Genomic DNA, 21,029 nt, shown 5'->3' with positions numbered 1-21,029 from the left:
TTATTTGGGATTTATATAATCCGAACTGGGCTTTGAGCAACAACAAAACTATAAATGGTGGAAGGGGATATAAAGAAAACAGGCAAATGGAGTAATTTCTCAGCGTTTAAAATAGCCAGTTTCCAAAGGGGAAAAAAAACCCCAACCTCCTAAAATGAGATTTCAGTTCTTCCCTTACAACTGTTCTTAAAAACTAACAGTTTAATGCAAGAGGCACCGCTGTGTTGCCTTCTGATAACATGAAAAGCTCCCATCAAATACTGTCAGAAACAAAAGCAAAAGTCTATTTCCAAATATTATAACGGTTAAGAGAAATGACAAACAAGCCACTCTAACTGCAAAACAGATATTTGGATACTGAACGAGCACTCAAGAGTAACTCTCGGAGGGTAAAAGCGCAGGTAGTTTGTTAAGTTTCCCAGTGCTGGGGACAACAGCAAGCTCTCCTGGGAGACACTTCTCGTCTAGCCGTGCTGAAGAGGCTGCTGGCAACTCTTGCAGACAATAAACTGCCTCCCGGCACGGCCTTCCCCCAAAGAGCCCCGATTCAAACCATTCTCACCTTCAAAAGGTCTTTCTTCAGCTCCTGAAATTACTTCGCATGGTAACTGCAAAGATGTCGTCACTGGAAAATAGAGCCTTGTCCAACCTTCGGGAGACCCTCGTCTCGTCCGCTTTGCTTTACGCGAAAGCAGGAGGCTTTTGGAAGTTGTCCACCACGCTCGGGAAGGGCTCGACTCAGCAGGTACCGAGACCCGTCAGCCTCCACGCGGCAGCGAGTCTCCCAAGCTCAACAGCTTCTCCTCGGCAACAATAGTTCCAGTTTCTTTAGTAAAAGCCCACTGTCATCCTCAGCACTTGCCTGAAAACCCAGTCCCAGACATAGCGTAACGCCGCATTAGCAAATATGTGGGTATCGCTCGCTCTCGTTCCAAACTTGCCCATTTTCACGTTTAATACCGCATCTCCTGGCTTTCCGTGTAAAAGGCAGAGGCACGTTATCTTTCATCGCTGCACTCAGTACAGCTTGCAGGGCATTAACCTTGGCTCTGAATGTTCAGAATTGATCCTCTGGTTTCCAATTCCAGTGTTCGGATCCCCAAATTGTTGGTCCACAGAGACTAATTTGCCACCAAAATAATCCGTCTGTCACTGTAGGATTTTAAATCAAGGCTCCGTTTTTGCAGCCAGGGACTGTAAATGCAGTAGGACTTTTTCCACGATTATTAGTTACATCAATTTCAGAAGCTTCTCTGCATGGAGGGTCGGATGATAACACAGCCTCAGGGGCAGAGCAGGGAGACTCGAGAGGCTCAGCTAATTGGAAATTAAAGGCAAGAAAGAAATTCCTTGGACTCTTAGCCCAAGTAGATATTAAGCTTTTAGTGTTTAGCTGATGTATTTAAATACAAAGAAAGGAACATCACATAGAAGCAGTCTCAGGCATCGTCTTTCCTCTAGCTCCTATTTCTCGCAGCTTGAGAAAGGAAGCCACCAAGAAACCAGCTTCGCCGTGGCAGGTCCCCAACCGGCCAGTAAATCCCACCAGACCCGCTCCTCTGTCGACCGCTATTGCACACACAACCCCAGGCAGGATCCGCAGGCAGCCCCCCGCAACGCCAACACCCGCCCCAGTACGGCCCGTTCACAAAACTGGGCACCTATCGCACGGACCAAGTTCAGATGGGAGGCTCAGGGTTATTATTAAGGGCAGACGTGGTCACACGTGCCGGCCACTTTGGGATCCGAGGGGTGCAGCGGTGTTTTTGAGCTGCCCCACGCTACCGCTGCAGGCCGGCGGTGCTCAGCCCCACGGCCGTGCTGGGGGACGCAGCCCCTGCTCCCCACACCAGCCTCCAAATTGTACTTGGGCGGCTGCGTGGGCTGGGAAATTGATCCACGTTAAAAATAATCCAGGGCAAACAAAACAAGCTATTTTTAACCCCAAGGCGGACCCGTGATCTGGAAGGCGGATCTGAGAGACCGTCCCAAAGCAAGGTGTTATTCGGCTGGTTTGCATGTGCGCACAGACAAATCATATCACGCGTTTCTGATAAATTAGTTTATTTTTCTTTATTAGTTCTTCATCTCACAACTTTAATATCTGTACATCTTTGGGAAAGGCATTGATTTAAAATTCCTCCTAGCTATCCAGCTGCAAAACTACGATTCTTATTTAAATTTAAAGCAGAAGCTTCTTCACATTAAGCTTCGATCTTTTGTAATAAATGGACACGAAGCAGAAAATAAACAGACATCAATTCACTTAGAGCAGCCAGTGCAAAGTCTACAACCAAGTATCTATGTACTGGGAGGTTATTTCAGTGAGGAATGAGGACGTTGTGTGCCAGGTAACCAAACAAACGCCGCGTGTGCTGAGAACAGGGTGGCTTGTCCAAGCAAGTTACGCAGACGGGGGGGGGGGGAAAGCGTCATCTTCAAAACTGCAAGCTGTGAAAGAGCGAAGCGGCAGCCAGGGCACGGGGTAGCAGGCATCGTACCTGACGATGGGCATGCTGCAAATGGAAAGAACTGAGAAGCGTGCCTGGGCCGGTGCTCAGAGGATGAGCTGCAATCCTGCGATGCGATCTCGTAATAAGCAGCGCGTAGAAAGACAAACCGCTGTTACAGTTCGCAGCAGACATGTTCAGAACTATTTGAGGGCTGACAGCAATTTTCAGGGAGCTGCAGTGACAGGCTCCCTCCTCTGGTGGTATCTTTATCTGCTGATAACAGTGAACTGCAGGGCTCCGAATGCTTCTGGGTGACAGAAGCACTAAAGCAGAGGTGGACGGCGCCCAGGAAACAGGAGGTTACTGGTTTTGACTGGTCTCCGGTGCTGACAGACGCACATGACTGCTGCAAGTCCTCCTCTGAGCCCTTCTCGCAGAGCACCACCGAAGAACAGGCTGATCAGAATCTCTCAGGACTTGAGCTATCCACGCTACGTCAGAACAAGGAGGAATGTTATGGATGAACTGGAAAGGCCCTGACATACTTGAAGGGCAATTAGGAACATCAAAAGGCAGCTAAGAAATCTGGATTATAAACAAATGCCACTTGCAGATGCACAGAGATTCAGGGGCTCTGCCAGGCAATGAAGTGTTGGCTGTGATTTCTGATGGGTGGAACAGAAAGAGCCGACTCAAGCGCTGTTCTTCTTATAATCTTATAGGATTATCCAGCTTCATGAGATATACACTGGGAATTACTGTGGAGGGGATTACAGGTAGCATAAATCATGGGAATGGAGAGAATGAGTGCGTTTGGGGTTACGGGGAGGGTAAGAACAAGCAGCTGAGAAGCCCGTAGCAGGCAGTAGCACAGCAGTTACCAGAGAAGCAGAGCTCTCAACCCACCTCAAGCCAGGCCCAAGCTTTGCTTGGGAAGGAAGCAGGGCTGTTTACAGACACAGAGCACCTCGATTTTTCCCAAGGCAGCACACCACCATGCGGAGAAGGCATGTGCACTGTATAGAACACCAGAGTGGTGGAAGTGGAGCTGTGGGTGGCGCAAACAGCAAGGGCAGGGTTGCTTCTCACTGCTCCCCTGAAGCCCCAGACTCGCCTTGCTCGGTTTTGTTTGAGACACGTTTATTAGCAATAGCAAAGGGTGAAACAGGCTCAAAAGCAGATGAGAAATTTGCAACACGGAATTGCACGAAGGATCGGCATTTACCATGAACTCTGTTTAAAGAAGTGCTACACCCAGGCTGTGGAAAGTTTGCACAAGGAGAATTCCTCAGAGAACATAGACTGGAAACAGGGTCAAGAGTCAACATCTGATGTAAACGGGCATTTCTGAGCCTGCAGTTCGCTGGGCCCAGATCATGAGACTAGAAGTGAGACTTAAACCATGCTTGGACCCAGATTTTTGGAAATTAAGAAAAGCCCTGAAACGAACAACTGACCCCCAGCTCCCCAATAACATCCTGCACACCATCAAGAAAGCAATACTTACATGAACACTTATCTTCAAATTTCTTTCTACTGTTACCTAGGGAATGTTTGCAGCTACGCACAGAAGGAAGGCAAGGGCGTTCTCCCTGGAGCAACCCCGTAGCCGGGAACAGGAGGGAGCACTTGTCTGCACCCAGCGATGCACAGCAGCGGCCTGGGCTGTGCAGCTGCACCCAGTACTCGCAAGTTTAGGAAGAAAGGAAAAACAAGCTGGAGTCCAGAGTTCACAATAGAAATCAAATGTTAAAACAACAAGCTACAGGCAAACAAAACAAGGGCAGGTTGGGCAGGGTTTTCTGGCGGCTCTAAGTTTCCTGACCAGGCCCCCGCCGGCTGCTGTTGGGGCATCTGAATGAGCGATGATTTGAGAGAGCAGGTTGGGAGGAGGGAGCAAGAGGAAAGTTGCATCCCTGGCATTTCTGAGGTGGTGGCAGAGTTGTAGTTGTCCAGAGAGCTTTTCCAGTCTTCACTGAACACAGTCTTCACTGAAAAGTTACCAATTACGGAAACAACTAAACCAACAGAAGAGTACAAGCTAAACCCTGAGCACTAGCAATATAAACACTGGCCCTTTTGGAAGAGCAAATGATGATATCATACATACATCACACCCTTCCTGTATAAACAGGAGTGCCAACATGAGAAGACACGCTTTGTAAACCGTATGTCTGGTTGGTTATAGCTTTTCTGTGTAGCTCTTGAGGGCTGCAGAGAAATCAGTGAGGCCAAAAGCACTTCTTGGGATCAGACTTGGGTGGTTTCAGGCACTTCCCTAGCTTCTCACAGCCTGGGGGAGACCAGTTCTGTTAAAAACAAACAAAAATATACAGAAAGATGATTCATACCAAGTATCTGCTAAGCACAAATCCTAACCAACCCCTTTTTGATTCTCACAAAAATGCCCTTATGTCCTGCTTGAGAAATGAAACTCCTCTTGTAGCCAGTGCTCCTGGGCTCATCAACTTCCCAACGCCAAACGCTATTCAAAAAACACTTTAGGAAAGGCTACAAATCCTCGTGCAGCGGATGATTCCCCCTGCCGGGGTCCAGGGGTCTCTCCTGTACACATGCAGTCTGCTAGAGTTCTGGTGACCTTCCTCTCTGTCCTGTAGTAGCATGGAGCAACCGGACCACGAGGTTTTGGTGAAATCCCCAATTTTCCTGTGACCCAGCAGGCAGTTAATGTTCTGAGCACGAAGATATCCATGCACTCTCTTGAGGAAACAAGCAAAAAGCAAGAGAAGGCCAAGGGTGTGAGATAGATAAGAACGCCTGTATTTTAATGAGCATTTTGATGGATGAATTCATGAACAGATGGGGTAGGAGGCATTTATAAGACAACTACTCCAGTGCCTGCAGACCAAAACTATTCGCCTCCCTTGTTTCCATGTTCTTGAACTATGTTTCTCCAGCACGTGTACGACACAGAAACCATGTCAGCATGGAAACCCACTGCAAACCTCAGTTTCCAAAGGGATTAATGACAGAAGGCATTTGGGTAGAAGAACTTTTTCAATTTCATTGCGGGTTTGTCATTCAAAATTTGGGACTGCGGTAATGTGAACGGCAGCTCACAATCCCCATTCTGCCTTCGGAGACCTTTCACGTTCGTTCTCTGTCCCTCCCTCTGTCAAGGTCTGTCCATCCATGGAAGACTCCTGCTGTTGCTTGTGAAAGGTCAGTTCAGCTCCGACCTATTGCCTTTTATTTTATTTATTTTTACCCTTCAAGTCATTTAAGTTTTCTTGGAATTAAACTCCTGTAGAGTAAAAGAAAAGCTTAACCCCAGAAAAAATGCCGGAGCAGGTTTCTATTCCTAACGGCCGACAACAGATGGCAGTGAGAGACCAGCTATGTCTGCAGGAGGAGCAGACCACAGAGGGGAGCTCTGGCGGAAGGCACCTCACTGCACGAGAGGCTCCAGACAGTTTAAGAACAGTTAACGCTGTTTTTAAAATCCGTTTCTCAATCTTAAAACATGCAACCACCACTACGAATTTCAGATGCCTGACTACTCTGGAGAAGCGACAGAGATCCAAAGAAACAAATGAAATATTTGTTCTTTCGAAAAAAAAAAACCAACCCAAATCGTATCTGCTTCAGTCTCGCAGTCCAAATTGGCTTTCCTGAATCGGTAAGTGCTGAGAGCCCCAAGGACACCATGTGTTCTGCAAGTCAAACACGCAGTCAAGCCAGCACGGCTCCACTGCACGGAGCAATTTCTCCTACACTTCCACACGAGGAAAACATAGCAGAACTGGCTCCGCGGGAGCTTCATCTACACTGCTGGTGGGATACACCACAGATGGGCCAGCAAACACTTGCCCTGCTCAGGAGGGCTGATGCTGCTGCGCTTACATCAATCCCAGTACCGCAGTGGCTACAAACCCATCCATCTGCTTTGCTGATGCATGAGTAAAGACAATTCTCCTCTGTCCCAGAAAGGATATTAGATACCCATATCAAATAAATAGGTGACAGAATTTAGAAGGCAGTGTTAGGCATATTATTAGTAGGTGATATTTATCTCCCAGCATCCTCCAAAGACAGATTTAGGGCCCAGTCAACCCCAGCAACACTATCACTCCAAAAAGACTTAGTTATCTTCATTTCTGGTCTCAAAAGGCTATAATTTGGTGCCCGTTTATTTCAGTTTTGTGAACGTGTAATTAGCCCATTAGGAGTTTACCCACAATAGAAAGCTCATCATGTTTCCTGCCGGGATTTGAACATTTCTCCTGGGATTAGAATACCCCCAGCCCAGCAGGGAGGGCTTTCTGCCTCAGACAGCCTGAACGATCTGGTTTGAGCTTGGCCAAGCAGTGGAGCAATCATTAGCTGCCTCTGCGTACAGACTAGGCAGGCGTAACTGGACTCGGATGAGCCCCGGACACTGCCATAGCCAAAGCACATGTGACAGCCTGCAAAACTTCTACCCAACTAAGTTAGAACAAGGCATCCTCAGGGAGAAGACTGACTCTCAGTAGCCTGGGGCTGGGGTACGGGACCAAGTATGGGACCTCCAGTGCAGCACTTTTTCCATGATGCAACCCAAAGGCACTGGGTGATGACAAACAGGGGTCCCAGATGTTTTCACAGCACCTAAACACACTGCACCAGGGTAGCTGCAGAAGAGCAGAGTATGCCTACGATTTATGAACCAGTTTTGGAGTTGGAATTAGCACAGAAGAAATGCCTTTCCAGTGAAGGTCTCTGGCAGCAGCCAGGCACTGGGGAGAGTGCCTGAACCCAAAGGGTCCCAGAGGAGCACGGAACAGAGTTTATTAAGGGAAAAGTTGAATAATGAAAGCAAACAACACAGAAACAATGGTCCTTCAAATCTTTTTCCTACTTAACATCCAAAAATAAAAAGATGTGACAAAGCTAAAAAAGATCTTTGCCTTCTTACTAAGGAGACACAGCTCCATGTTTTGTACTTTTCTGGCTGGCTGGAGAAGGACCCTAAGCAGCAGGTACTGCCTGTTTGATTCAGAAGATTATTCCAGCAACACCAAGATTTTGCCTGCTACTATTTTGTGTCAATCTACAGGCACATGTCAGACTACACACACTCTTGTCCTCTGACAACTTTACCTCCTACAAACCATCCAGTTTCTTTCCCAGGTTCGCAACAAACTAAGCAGCATTTGACAGAAGAGCCAAACTGCAACTTTCCAATGTGCAATTTGAAACAGAAAACAGAATTGAAAATGTTTGTCATGTTTCAAGCCATAAAGACTTTGGAAAGGTCAGGCATGGGTGGAATTGGAGGAGACCGAGCAAGACCAAAGATACTCTCACGCATCACTGAAAAAGAGCCACCGTCCCAGTCCCACCACTCAAAACACAGAGGACTTTTGAGATTTGCAGAAGGGGATTAGAAAGGGGAAGGAGGATCTACAGCTGTAGATACTGCCGTATCTCTGAGGAAGGAAGCCACAGAGTTTATCACAGCACGTTAACCCCGCTCACTTTGTACGAGCCTTCCTATGCTGCTGCATTCCGCGGGTAACAAACAGCCCTCTCCTCTGCGGAACAGCCAGGCAACCCTTCAAACGGTCGAGCGTGTCTCTCTTCTCCGTCCCTTCCCCGCATTAGGTGACATTTTAAAGCCTTTACAAAATATATTTTAAGCTAAGGATTCTCAAGTGTATTTATGCTTTAACCACTCACCATGACGGCCTTGTCGCACACGTTAAGCTGTGGCTCCCCTGGCACCATGGTCGCTTTGTGCTGCTGGACGACGACAGATATTCGCTCCATAGCCCTTTGGTATTCATCGCCGGCAAAACTAGAACGTGAAAAAAAAATACAGATGTTATTAGCGGGGCTTCATTCACAGCTTCATTGCAGCATCCTCATCGCTAAGCTAGGTCTGAAAGCTCTTCCTGGGCCACAGCAAAGGAGAGGAGTAGGTAGACATGCAGTTGACACTAATTGCCCACAGGTCTGTTGGGGAATGAAACATCTGGGCTGACAGAGTCCAGCCTGGCTGGGCCTGGAGGCTGCAGGTCTGAGATGCTCGGCTTAGGGCAGCGAGGATGGCAGATGGCTTGCTCTCTCCGGCAAAGCAGCACATGGCTCCTGGCAGATCATGTCAGCATGGGGCTTTAGCTTTCAAAACCGCTAGTCCCAGTGGCTCCAAACGTGTCGCTTCGTAGTCGGGCAGATACGCTGCAAGCTCACGTTGATTCCCGAGGGGGATCTTGTTGGCAAAGGCAGCATGTACAAAGAAGGGTGCTTCTGGGGTTGTCCTTGAGCTGTGCCTTAAACGATTATCAAGGGAAACTTACTAGACACAGGACAAACACCTTGCCAGACATGTTAGTACACAGACAAGTTTGCCTAGGCAATCCTTCCAGTGTGTCACCCAAGAGGTCACCCAGCTCTCTGCGCATTCGTTCTCCGCTCTTCCGAGTGCTTTTCTGAACACGTGCGTCACGCAGGGGCATTTATTGCAGGGAAACCAGGGTAATGTCAATACTTGGTTTTTCAAGGGTGTTCTCAAGCTAAGGGTTTCAAATACAACCGTTGGCTAGTGAAACTTCACAATCACCAAGATGAACTAATATTATGCAAACAGGAAGATGGAGAAGAAGAATAGAAGTGACTTGTCCAAGACAAGAATACCTCCTCCATTTCGCAACATCCACCCTGGGGTTCTGCCCCATCTACATTCTTCCATTATAGCTTTATTATTCCAAGCTGGGACCCATCTGTCATGCTCCAAGCCCTCATACAGGGTTATGAATTACCAGATTTTTATCCACCCGATTACTCCAGTAGGTACTTGTTTAAGTGGTTCAGGATGTACTTCACTAATGCTTCAAGTATTTCTAAAATGGAGGATTACTACCCAATGATCTCATTTTGTCCACCACGTTAAGAGTCACTTAAAAAACAGAGAGCAGCAAATTGCTTCTGAAGATAAAAGAAACAATGCAGCTTGGTCCTGACCTCAGGCTCCCTTTGCTTACAGTCCAAGCTGGCCACCAGCCCCACACTCCAGCTAATTTCCTTCTTTGAAAAAACAATCACTTTTCGAAGCCCAGTAATGTGCCAACAGTTTCCAGTAAACCCTATAAATATCACATCTCGGCAACCATCCAGAGAGAAGCTGATTGTGGGGATGGGCCTGAGCTTTGCTGATAGAGAACCGGAAGGGAATTTGAAATGACAAGCTCGAGCAAACTAATCTGTTGCTCTCACACCCAGCTGGCTGTATCCTGGTGGAGAGGCTATCGCCGGGGCCGGCTGTGTGATCTGTGCGGCCCACCCTGAAATTCACGCTATTCTTGCAAAGCTCCCCAATTTGCTTGCTCCCCTCCCCACGCGTCCCACCTCAGCTCTCACAGCGGCCAGCTGCTTACTGCTGCGCTGCCCCAGAGACTCTGCCGAGAACAGCGGGACAGCTTGGGAGCTGCCAAAGACCGTCTCTGACTCACGCCCAGATGAAGACACTCGAGGCAGCAATCACTTGGCTCTGAGTGTTGCATCCCGGTGGCACAATGGCCTTTCAGTTTGGCAAGACTTTTATCTGGAAGCCTTCTGGTCGCATCTCAAGCATGCAGGATTGCCAGCCCGGCAGCATGCTTGAAAAAAAACAAACCAGATTTTTTAAAAGAGGCAGAGAGGGTTTAAAGCTAACCTGTGTTGACACACGGAGGACAGCGGACATGGGAGAGCCCGCAGGTGGAGAGAAAGCGCTGCAGAGGCAAACACACTAAGGGAGTCTGCCTAAAAACGCAGGCGAGTACCAGGGATGCACACAGCATCTCGGGCATCTGAGCTGGAGTCCAGATGAAGTGGGGGAGCCAGAGACGTTTTAAAGCCTAAAAATTCTAGCGATGGAATCGGAGGCGAAACACGGTTTAGGGAGACACGTGCGTTTCAGTGGTTTAGTTTCTAATGCACCTATTGTGCCAGGATTTGAAAGCTCTTCCAAAGCCGAGCTAATCACACTTCATTAAGATCCTCGTATGAAGGATTAATATGAATTCATACATATTTTAATCAATTGTTATGGTCTAACAGATACTCTAGATATCAAATCATTCACTGCCTCCTCCTGCTGCTCTTGTAACTGTCTAATGTGTTTATTTCTGTCACATACTTGTGTCATCTCTCTAGCATTTAAGATCTTCTTTTGGAAGTGGACCCGTAAGATAAATGTTGCTGCTAACTAATTAAGCTCCACAGCATCTTTGCAAATATTTAAGTGCTAAAGAGATTGCCCAATTTTGTCCATCGAAATGCCTTTTCATACATAGGCTTCCAAATTAGCTATAATCTGGACAGACCAGTGCAAAACACAGCTGTGGTCTGGATGAAAGATAAACAACATGTTGTCACGACTGCTGCTTTTTGCTCCAAATATGCCAGTCCTGTTGCAATGAAAAAACGTCTTTTTGTTATAATCTTAACTACTGCATTTACCCACGGCATCGTTGCTCATTAGCAACCTAAGACATGTGGATGCCGCAGTATAACAAAGTAGGCTCGAATCATTTAAATCATTGTCTTGCTTTAATTCCCATGTTCAGGACACTCCTGGCTTTTTCAGCTAGCTCAGCAGTGACAGGAAATCTTGGCCTAACCTCAGCTCCTGGTGCTTTTGAACTGCTCTCCTCTGCAGCTTCTACACTTTTAGATTATTTCAGCATTTACCATAGGCTGAATGACTTCCCCAAAGCACGAGAGAAACAGCTTGGCACATATAAAAGACTCGCACTTCTCACCTAAGTACAAAGCTGGCTAGAGCTAAAGAACGCGTACAGATTATGCTCCAAGTCGCACTGCTAACCTATAAACCTTGTCTCAGTAGGGCTTAACGAGCTCTTAAGCTGGCTAAACCTGTTGACGCTAGTTTAAAACATATCTGATTGCAGCTGTCTTCCTCGTGTTGAAGTACACGACAGTGACGAACCCGAGTGCTGTAAGGTGTCATTCAATACCGGAAGATCATCGCAGATCGTCTTCAGATGCCTCCGTTGAACACATGAACCGTCTTCCTCATCCAGACGTGTATCAGGTCTCCGTGCACGGCCGGGGACTGCAGTGCCTGCAGGATGGCACCAGCCCCGGGGCCGGCATTCACGTGAAACTGGAGCAGAGACAAAGCCGTGCTGGTGGTGGGGGTTGGTTTTCCTGTCTTGGCCCCACGGAGACCCCCATTCCTCTCTCTGCTAAGCTCAGGTTTTGCTCAGACGGACCTGTTTAGCTCCACAGTACACACCAAGATCCAATATCCATGCAGCGATTTGTGAAGTATTTACTGACTGCATACAGGGGTTAAAATTGTCTCCAGCCCTACATAAGAAGGGCATTTTGAGACAAAAAAATCTATAAGAGTGCCTTTAATCTGTGTGTAAGATGGGGATAATTCCTTCATGGTAATCAGTCCGAGCTGTTATTGGAGCTGGGAACCTCTCTTACTCTTACGTGGAGTCCCATCGTTTCCCTGAACGTGTACGCAGGACGGGGCTGCGAGGGCAGGGTTGGCTTCATTCTGTGTTCCAAGAAAATGGTATTATCTATACAGGTGTTTGGGCATTATTGCCTGCACGAAGATCCAGACCTCGCTGCCTCCGGGGCATGCTGCATTTTGTATTCTAGTTCAGCAATCCTGCAGAAGGAGAGCTGGGAATAGCACTAGAAGAATGAGAGGGTGAGCAGGTGGTGTGGTGAGGAGTTTGCTAAAAGAGATCCCCCAGTGTACATGAAATTATTCCATGCTCAGAATGAGGGAACGGAGTGGACAAAGTCCAGGGTCATTACACTAATTGACACTTTACCTCCGGGAAGTCTCTGGAGACCCAATCAGGGCTGGATTGCGAGTGCTGGGTCCCAGGCACAGGTGTGGCCTGTGCTTCCTTCATTTAGTGTAATTGTGCCTTGGCAATCTGTTCCCATCTCCTCCCTCTGCAAACAGCTCCAGTGTAACCTGCTTGGCTATTAACCCCACCGTGCCCTACGCTGAAATTCAGGTTTGGAAGAAGGAGAGTTTGTCTCACACGCTGCCTTCTGCGTTTGGGCTCAGGTTTAATCTTGCAGTCGTCAGTGTCTTTCACCTTCAGGCCTGCTGCATCCTGAGCTTAAGGAGGTGGAGAGGGTGATTCTCCACCATCATAAATACACCCTCAAATAGATCAGAACTGGAGGAAATTAAAGAGCATTCTTTAAAATCTAGATCTTGATGTTTCATACCTCATCCTGATGATTCATATACGGGCGCAGCACAGCGTGTCTATCCTGGGAGCAACAGGACCATGTTATTATCGAGAGAAATGTAACAAAATGGGTATTATATAGTGCACTTCACGGAAACCTGGCAGTGGGCTCTTAATAGCAGCTTTCAGATTTATAGCGTGTTTTACCAGATGCACATGAAGTTATGGGAAGAGCATAAAACTTGGCTAATGTTTTATATCTTCTACTTCCTTCTCCACTGGAATTATTTTAATTAAAAACATTATTTTTACTTGTGAAATACACCCAGATTCAGGTAATTTATCTATTAACAGTGCTTGAGGCTGCTCAGTATCCAAGTCTTGATCTTGTCCTATTATTCAGCCTTCCTCAGTTCCTCTCTTCTATTACCGAGCTTATTTGCAATTTAAAGTGTGCACATACATGAGGCAGACAACAGGTCTGGGGATCCGTTGCTGAAGCACAGCGATTTGCAATGACTGGAAAGATCCACAGGGCCGGAGAAAAACAAAAGAAGGAATCAAACAGAAGAACGCCGGGCTGCTCACACCCCAATTCACCGCCCTGGTCCAGCAGGATCCGTGGGGCATGAGGCCAGTTAGCCACACAAATACCGGGCGTACTGATGATGCCTCTCAACCTGCGTGGATTCTCTAAGTGTCCATAGCTTTCCTTGCAGCCAGACGCGATCATGCTGACCCTCTACCTGGCCACCCAACGTCATGGAAGTTGTAACTCCCCGGCTTCCAGAATCCTGCCTTTTTGCTGGATTTCATTGCGAGCGACCACAGCGTTCAAAGGGCAGAGGGGATAAAGGCAGAGCAGCTACGTAAAAGCCTTAGTCTCCACGTGAACAGGCGACAGAAGATAACGACTCTCCATCTGATCCTCCCGCTAGCTGCTTCAGTGGTATTTCTGAATCATAATTTAAGCAACGTGTCCTTCAGGCTGCTCTCTGAGGCTGTAGCGCTGCCTGAGCCTGTCTCTGAAGATGTCCATTTCAAACTGCATCTTGCGTTTTTGAGACTGGTTCATACGGCTTTTTACTTCAATATTCCATTTTGTAGAGCAGCACTCTAGCCTAGACAGTTACCCATCAAAATTCCTGCAGGCTGTTGGTCTGCTGCGATTAAGCAGAAGTTACAGGTAGATCTGACTGCGTGCGGCAACGCACAGCGCCGATCCCAGACCGGGCAAAGAGCAGCTATCGATGGAGTTTGCCTCTGATATTAGGCTAGAAACTCTCCCCCACAGGCGTATTTTCCTTCAGCCCTCTCTCCTCCAGCGCTGGCTGCGTGCCGGCTCTCACGCCTGGCTTGCATACTTCCGACAACCTCTCTGCGCCCAGCCCCTGCGTGGTTGATGCTGGATGTTTTTACTGGCGTCACTGAGGCTCTTTATCCACAGTTCTCCACAGTTTCCATAGCTTTACTTTTCCTTAAGGCCCCCCTCTCCTGTGGCAGCAGCTAATTCACCCCTGCAATGCAGCTAGTGCCATTTCCCTCTTTTTCAAGATGAGGAGCTGGCATCTCCCCTGGGCAAGATTCCTGCTCTTTGTCATACACATTTTTTCTCCCCGTTTTATACCTTCTCTCTTCTCCCCACAGCAAGGTTTCTGCCCTGATCAGTAAGGTGAGACTGGCAAATCTTCTATCAGATCCTTTCCCCTCTAGCTTCCCTTCAGGAGCTTCTTCCTGTCTTTTCTGGCTCCATAACCAGTGCAATTACCTCTCTGATGATTTCCTGGATTTTCCATCTGCTCAAAATAGGCACTTGTGAGCTCTCTTGTTAATTAATGTGTTCTAAAATCATTATGTTCATCAACCAAGCCTTCTGACTTCCATTTTTTCCATAACAGTAAAAGCTATTACCCTAAGTAAAACACAGGTATTTTGACGTTCACGTTTTAGTAACCTCAGTTTTGAACAGAGGCTAATCGCTCAAAGCGGAGTGCTACTAACCTGGAGTATCGACAATGCATGAGCTGTACTCACCTGTTACTAAGGCTTCGCACCTCTGGCTCAAAGTGACAGGATTTCAGAGATTTCTGTTATAAATTCTTTTAGCATCTTTGGCATCTGACTCAAAACACCCTCTCCTCTTCAGTCTGCACCGGGTGTTTTGTTGCCTGTATTTTAGGCTGTGCCAGTTTTTGCTATGTATTATTACTTGTGTCCTTCCTGACTGGCAATGAACTATTTTAGTAAAGGTGTGTATGAACAGTGAGCTGTGACTTGGGCAGTAAAACCGACAACTGGTTGTGAAGATGTTACCAACAGATAATTTTACTGCATTTGCCGCATATGGTTTGAATGGAGAAGCAAGGTCCCTGTGCGGTACTTAGCGGACACACAATACCCCAAATGTAAGAGAATTCGGTAAAGAAAAAGACCTATCAGATCTTGTAGTTCTGCATTCTGATAAATTTGGTGACAAAGGCACCCCACAGTTTGAATGTTTTTATACGAAGCAAAAACCTCTAGTAATTGCGTCTAGAGAGAAAACAAAATACTGCTTAGACTCAGAGAAATGCTTCTGCTTTGTGTGCTGCCTAGCACACAATCTTATTTATATTTTCAAGTTGAGAGCTATAAAAAAAGACCTATCTTCTGTCCCACAGCCTACGCAGATCTAATGAATCTCTTGGACGACAAAAGACACAAACGGTTCACTTCTCACTACAGATAACAAGGTAACTCTTGTATAACGCAGTTACGTTACCAGTTTTGGCTACCTAAAGAAAGATTATTTACCAGTAATCACACTTCTTTGAAATATATTGCCCACATATACCCTGGTATTGCCGGCGCTCTTATTACAAGGACCTCTCTAGAAGCCAATTTTGCCCCGTCAGTACCTGCAGGCCTGTTCATGCCCTACCTCATCCTGCAGCCATATAAATATCGAGCTTGTCCTATGGTGCCAAGCTTCTCTCCACGCTAGGACCCCGTAGTCCTGCAGTTCTCAGGAGAGTCCTCCTCTTTCCAAGAGAGAAGGGGATAAGAGCTTGGTAGTGAATGTATATCTGGTCCTAGTGCTGAGCGTGTCAGTCCTGAAGGTCAACTACAGGACATGGATCTTGCTCCATCCAGTCCCCTGATGTGATGATGTAAATACGGCATCACCTGGGCAAGCTCAGGCAGCGTGAGACCTCGTAACACGCATTTGGCGCTGCTGTGAATCCCAGCTAACAAAATGCAAAGTCTGTGAGGCTCTTGGATTGCTGGGGTGAAGTTCCAGTCCAGACCGAGAAACGTCAACAGTTACCTTTCAAGGTGAAGGAGGCAAACACAACTGTGTCTCTTGGCGGACACTGGGGTGCAGGAGGCATTCCAGCCAAAAACCGAGGGGCAATGGCAGGAAGGAACAGTCACAACCCTGTTGGGAGGGTCTGTTCCTAGAGTCAGACATGTGGAGGGACTCATGCACAGCCTTACATGAAGGAGAACGGAAGCGCAGGGTGCCATATGGCTCAGAACTGCCAGACGTATCCTCAACACGAAGACAGGACCTGCCTGTAATTGCCTGACCAGTTTTTCCACTGCATGAAAAGTGCTCCTGCGGGAGATAAGCTTTTGCTGATATTGCTTCCAAGCAGGCTCCAGGAAATCCAGTGAACTGTGTCAGGAAGAGGAAGGACTTGTCCTGCTTCACCACAAAACCCAGGGAACCGAAAACTTTACATGCCACCTCTAGATCTCGAAGGATTTGCATCTTCAGTGACGCCTTCAGCAGCCAGTTCTCCAACGAAGACTGAAAAGGCTAATCCCCGTGTTCCAAGATGAGCTGAAATCGTAGCCTTGAAAAAGTCTCTTAGCGTCACGCGGCACCTTGTGTGCACAACATCACGACCCAAAGCCATTTCAGATGAGACTGCCTGAACATAAGCACCCTGCGAGTCAAGAGTGTTGCCGCAGTTGACGGAACTGATTGATTTCTAGGATGCCCCGGCTCTGAGATCCCCTAGGATCCTAGAGGGAGCTTGGATATATAAGCAGTAAATCCTTCTGCAAGCGCACGTGATGCCTGGCCTTCATGCACAGCAATGAAACCTCTTACTGGTGGTTTTGCATGTGACCCTGCTCTAAACTAATGCAAACCAAGAGATATGACAGATAATTAAAACAGTTTTAGGGAGAAGAAAAGGCTGCACTAAAATAAGGAGTAAATTAAACAAAGAATGAACAAAAGCAGGCAGAGAGACCAGGGCATCGGTGTGCCACGCTGCGCCTTCACAGCCTCCTTCACAGCAGCAGAAATACTAATAAAATCTGGTACAGATTTAACAAAGCAAAGTGGTAAAGTAAATGACATCAAAGAGGGAAAGGTACCAATAAAACGGGTGCAACACAAAGTTTTCTAAATGCTTTGGCAACATAACGACACACCAGAAGAGCCAAGCTGGTAAAAGAGCTATATGATAGACCCTGCTCCTCCAGGGCTGCAGGATGATGAACAGAGGAGCGTGGCCAACACGGACTGTGAAAACACACACACACACACACTCCTCGGGCTGGAGCACAAGCGATACGAGCGCACCCTGCACGTACGGACAGACAGATGCACGCTTGGAGGAGGATGCTGGATTCCCTTCTGAGAAACATTAGTGTCGGGACTCCCAACAGGCTGTCTGCCAAGGGGGATAATTAAGCTAAATAAAAATACACAACAGTAACAGCTCCACAAATGAGGATAATTTAATTACCACATTGGATATAGGAGACCCGCTTCCCATGAGTTTTCCACTGTGACCAGAGAGGAGACAATAGCAACAGAACATGCTGCAGAAAGGAAGATTCATTTACTAAGAAGAGGCTTTCTATTAGGGTCTGCATATTAAACATCACAGCCTTCCATAATCATGTCATAATCTTGCCATAAAATTCAAGCAAAGCAACAGCTTGTGAGCATCCAAAAAATCAATGGAACCGTATGAGAAACGATTGCAGATGTAGCACTGGAATTTATTTCAGTGCTCGATCCATGGTGGTGGTAAGGAACGTCTAAATAACAGAGAAGCAGGTGTCCTGCGAACACCTCTTAGGGGAGAGCTCCTCTCCCTCAAATTCAGAGGAAACACACGCAGTAGGCACGCTGCAGCTCATGTAATACTACCCAGTTGTTTGATTTGTGGAAAGAGAGGTCATTTCTATCCACTCATCTTCCTAAAATAAAATAGTTGTTAAACTAAACAGGGCATAGTCTCATCTGGAATTCCAACCCAGTAGCGTAGTTTCACTGAGCTGAATTTAAAAATACAAGAGCTGCAGATTTGCTTTATTCATTAGAGCTGAAATGCAACAGAAAGCGAGAGCTAACGTGCTGGGCTTCTGAAGAGCTTCATACACTACGTAAAGCATCTCTAGGGTGCTTATCTGTTAAGTGAGAGAGAAGTGAAAATATTTTTCCTCCCCTTCTCTCTCTAGTGAACACACTTAGTGGACAGCATAGGCTCAATTCTTTCAAAAGTAATGGAGTGAGCGTATCCACTCAATTATTTAAAACAGTTGAGTAATTGCAGTCCTGTCAGCTCAGAACACATCCCTCTGTTAAAGCTGCTGCACAAAACCATCTCTGTGCAGGCACTCACACTAGCACTAGTTTCCTCTTTATTTATTTCCTCATTCTCCGAGTCGGAGCCACTGGTGAGGGACGAGGCTGCATGGCCCCGTTTGCAGCTAGTTTTGCTGCAGGGTAAAACTCAGTCAGTAGAAGCAAGGAGGGAGGAAGGTGGGGACACCTTGGGAGCTGTTTTGGAGGTGGCAGGTTTATATGTGAGCTGTGCTGGCTGATGAGTACAGAAATCCTTACAGAAATCTCTCAGGGCACGGTGTGTGCGGGAGATAAATATTTCAATAGTAGGCTTATAGGAAAATGGATTCAGACAGCCGGAAGAGTCCAAGGAGGGAACAGGATTGGGCAGAAAGTCCGCTTGCTAAAGACCCTCTGAAGAAGCTCCTTTAGCAGGGGCTGGGAGGTTGGAAGGTTACCACGTTTGCCTTCCACAGATTCCAACAAACAGAGGCAAACCACCACAGAGCACGCAAAGATCACTAGACATTTCTTCCCTAGCCCCAAAACACAGAGAGAATCACGGCTCCAATATCCGCTCACCAGCACCCCTGCTTCATTCCACAACTGCACCGCACTCTAGCGCTGCCCTGTCCAAAGGCGCGTGTTTCACCTCCTCCATCGGGGCGGCAGGACACAGATCAAGAACCACCAGAGCCGAGCCACGGACATGTGCACATCCATCTGGCTTGACCGTTTGAAAACCAAGGCTTGCTCCTTTCTCTTTACTACTTGCATCAGTAATGGCTTTGTGGAACAGTTTTCAAGCAGATTGCAAGCAGTGCTTACCAAGGCAAATGAATTATAGAAAGCATACGCCGGCAACGCTGAGGGTTTTCACATCTTCGTTAAACGGCTCACCTTAATGGGTACTTCTCTCCAGGGTCCCTCCCCAGGTGGAAAAGCAGCGGCAGGGTAGTGTGCTCCTCTTGTGTATGTGTTGTCACTCCAGAGACATTCTGCCCAGGACAGAAATCAATGCCCTGCAGTAAACAGGAGAGAAGCCATCAAGGGTGAAGCAGAGGAGGGAGCAAAATTTTAGCTGACGCCACTTTCTTCGGCATCTTGTTGTAATATACCCACAAAACCCAGAATTATTTTAAATGAGAGTCCACTTCAGTCTGCAAAATGGATTCTGATCTGATGGGGTAAATTAAGGTGACAATGTTGGCATTGCACTGACATAAAAGCTGGAGCAGGCCTTACATTTTTGCCTTATAAAAAAATAATCTCTATAAAATATTCATTAAAATGAAACAGCAAAACAAAAGACAGAGGTGAAACCATTTAATCATAAGAATTCTGCATGTGGAAAGTTTCTTCTCTCTTTGATTTCTACGGCTTTGAAACACACAGAGAAGATCGGATCACTTGGCATATCCAATCGAAAAGCAACAGTCCCAGGGGAAACACCCCGCTGAACCAAGGGGCATCACCCTGAGAGGCAACGGGCACCCGCTGCCAGTACCTGACACCACACCTGAAGGATCTGTTTCACTGAAGAACGAAGCAAATCTGGTTAATTTTAAAGAAATGGGTGCGTTTGTTGATCTGATTTATAGCGTCTCGCCTGAGGCACTCACCTGGGAACGAGAGTGGGGCTGGAAGAACTGTATTAAGTCTGGAGTCATTCCTACCGCTAACACTCAAGTCTAGGGGCTCGGAAGTTGGGATTTCCCCAGCAGCAGCAGCGCGTATGGAGGGCACGAGTACTAGGACTCTCCCTTTGCAATGGATTAAAGCGCTCGCTGGCCGCCGAGGGACAGAGCGAGCTGCCTGCTCCCAAGTCTGGAGGGGCCAGCTCTCTGCGCCTGCCCTTGCACGCCTTGCCAGGCTGCGTCTCCCAAAGCCCAGCCGGTTATTAGCCAGGTGTCGAGCTCCCTAATCACCTAGAGCTTGGCCTGCAGGTGAGGGCTAACAGAACCCATTTAAGCCCTGGGAACAGGAAAAAAGGCAAAGCGCTAATTTCACTGAACAGCAAATAAAGCAGGGGGCCCCACAGACCTGCAAGGACTAGCACCAAATGGACTTGTTAAAGCTCGGATTTACAATTCCAGCTTACATGCTGCGCTCCTTACAATACCTCAAAATGCCCCGAGACATGGACAGAGACATGGAGAGAAGGTAAATGGGAATATTTCAATGGAGGTGGGAAAGCAGCTGTAGCATTTGCTTATAAAACAAACAAACTGAAAAGGCTCTCTACAGATGTTGGTAGGATTTGATTGGCAACCAATTTTCTAAAAATATCCTGTGTTTTTAAATGGGCAGCTGGTCAGTGGAGCAGTTAATATTCTGCTTTTCAATAAAGCAAGAAGTTTAGAAGCCCATGAAATCCCATTTATCTGCACAGAGCTATAGATTCCTGAATCACTGACTGGAAAAAATAAGAGAGTTGCTTGATAGGTTGTAGTGGCCTACCAATAATGGACTTTAAATGGATACAAAAATGATTGACCTTTCCACCTTGTGATGCCACAGGCCTCCGAAACCTACAGTGAAAAATAGATTTTTTTTTTTTCTCTCTCTCAGAAGGAACAGTTAATGAAAAGGTATCAAAGTCTACATAACAGCCAAATTATAATTTGGATGCAAATCAAACAAGCAATTCAATTAAGAGCCTGCTAATTGGTACAATGCTTTTTGGCTGCAAATGCTTTAGTTTGAAAGAAGATTTTAGTCTCTTGGGTATTTGTTTATACATTGCTCTGTTTACATTTTATCTTTTGTTTCTTAGAAAACCCTTGTAGCTGAGTCTCAAGAACACAGCCCAGGCTACGTCCCCAAGAC

The 21,029-nt window shown here is 47.0% G+C and overlaps 1 protein-coding gene across 1 annotated transcript in view; it reads right to left on the bottom strand.

Annotated features, from left to right (window-relative positions):
• Positions 1–4,182: 4,182 nt before the first annotated feature.
• Positions 4,183–21,029, bottom strand: part of GALNS (galactosamine (N-acetyl)-6-sulfatase) — a 46,801-nt gene continuing 29,954 nt past the window's right edge. The window contains exons 12-14 of the mRNA XM_075101163.1: positions 19,101–19,222; positions 8,133–8,250; positions 4,183–4,762 (exon numbers count right to left, since the gene is read on the bottom strand). Coding sequence (XP_074957264.1) covers positions 4,676–4,762; positions 8,133–8,250; positions 19,101–19,222 — 327 coding nt within the window. The 3' untranslated portion in view covers positions 4,183–4,675. The remainder of the gene's footprint in view (positions 4,763–8,132; positions 8,251–19,100; positions 19,223–21,029) is intronic.

The sequence above is a fragment of the Phalacrocorax aristotelis genome, chromosome 8 (genome assembly GCF_949628215.1).
Source record: "Phalacrocorax aristotelis chromosome 8, bGulAri2.1, whole genome shotgun sequence".
In the NCBI taxonomy this organism is placed as follows: Eukaryota; Metazoa; Chordata; class Aves; order Suliformes; family Phalacrocoracidae; genus Phalacrocorax; species Phalacrocorax aristotelis.
The sequence above is the reverse complement of the archived record's forward strand: the minus strand, read 5'-3'. Positions and strand labels throughout refer to the sequence as shown.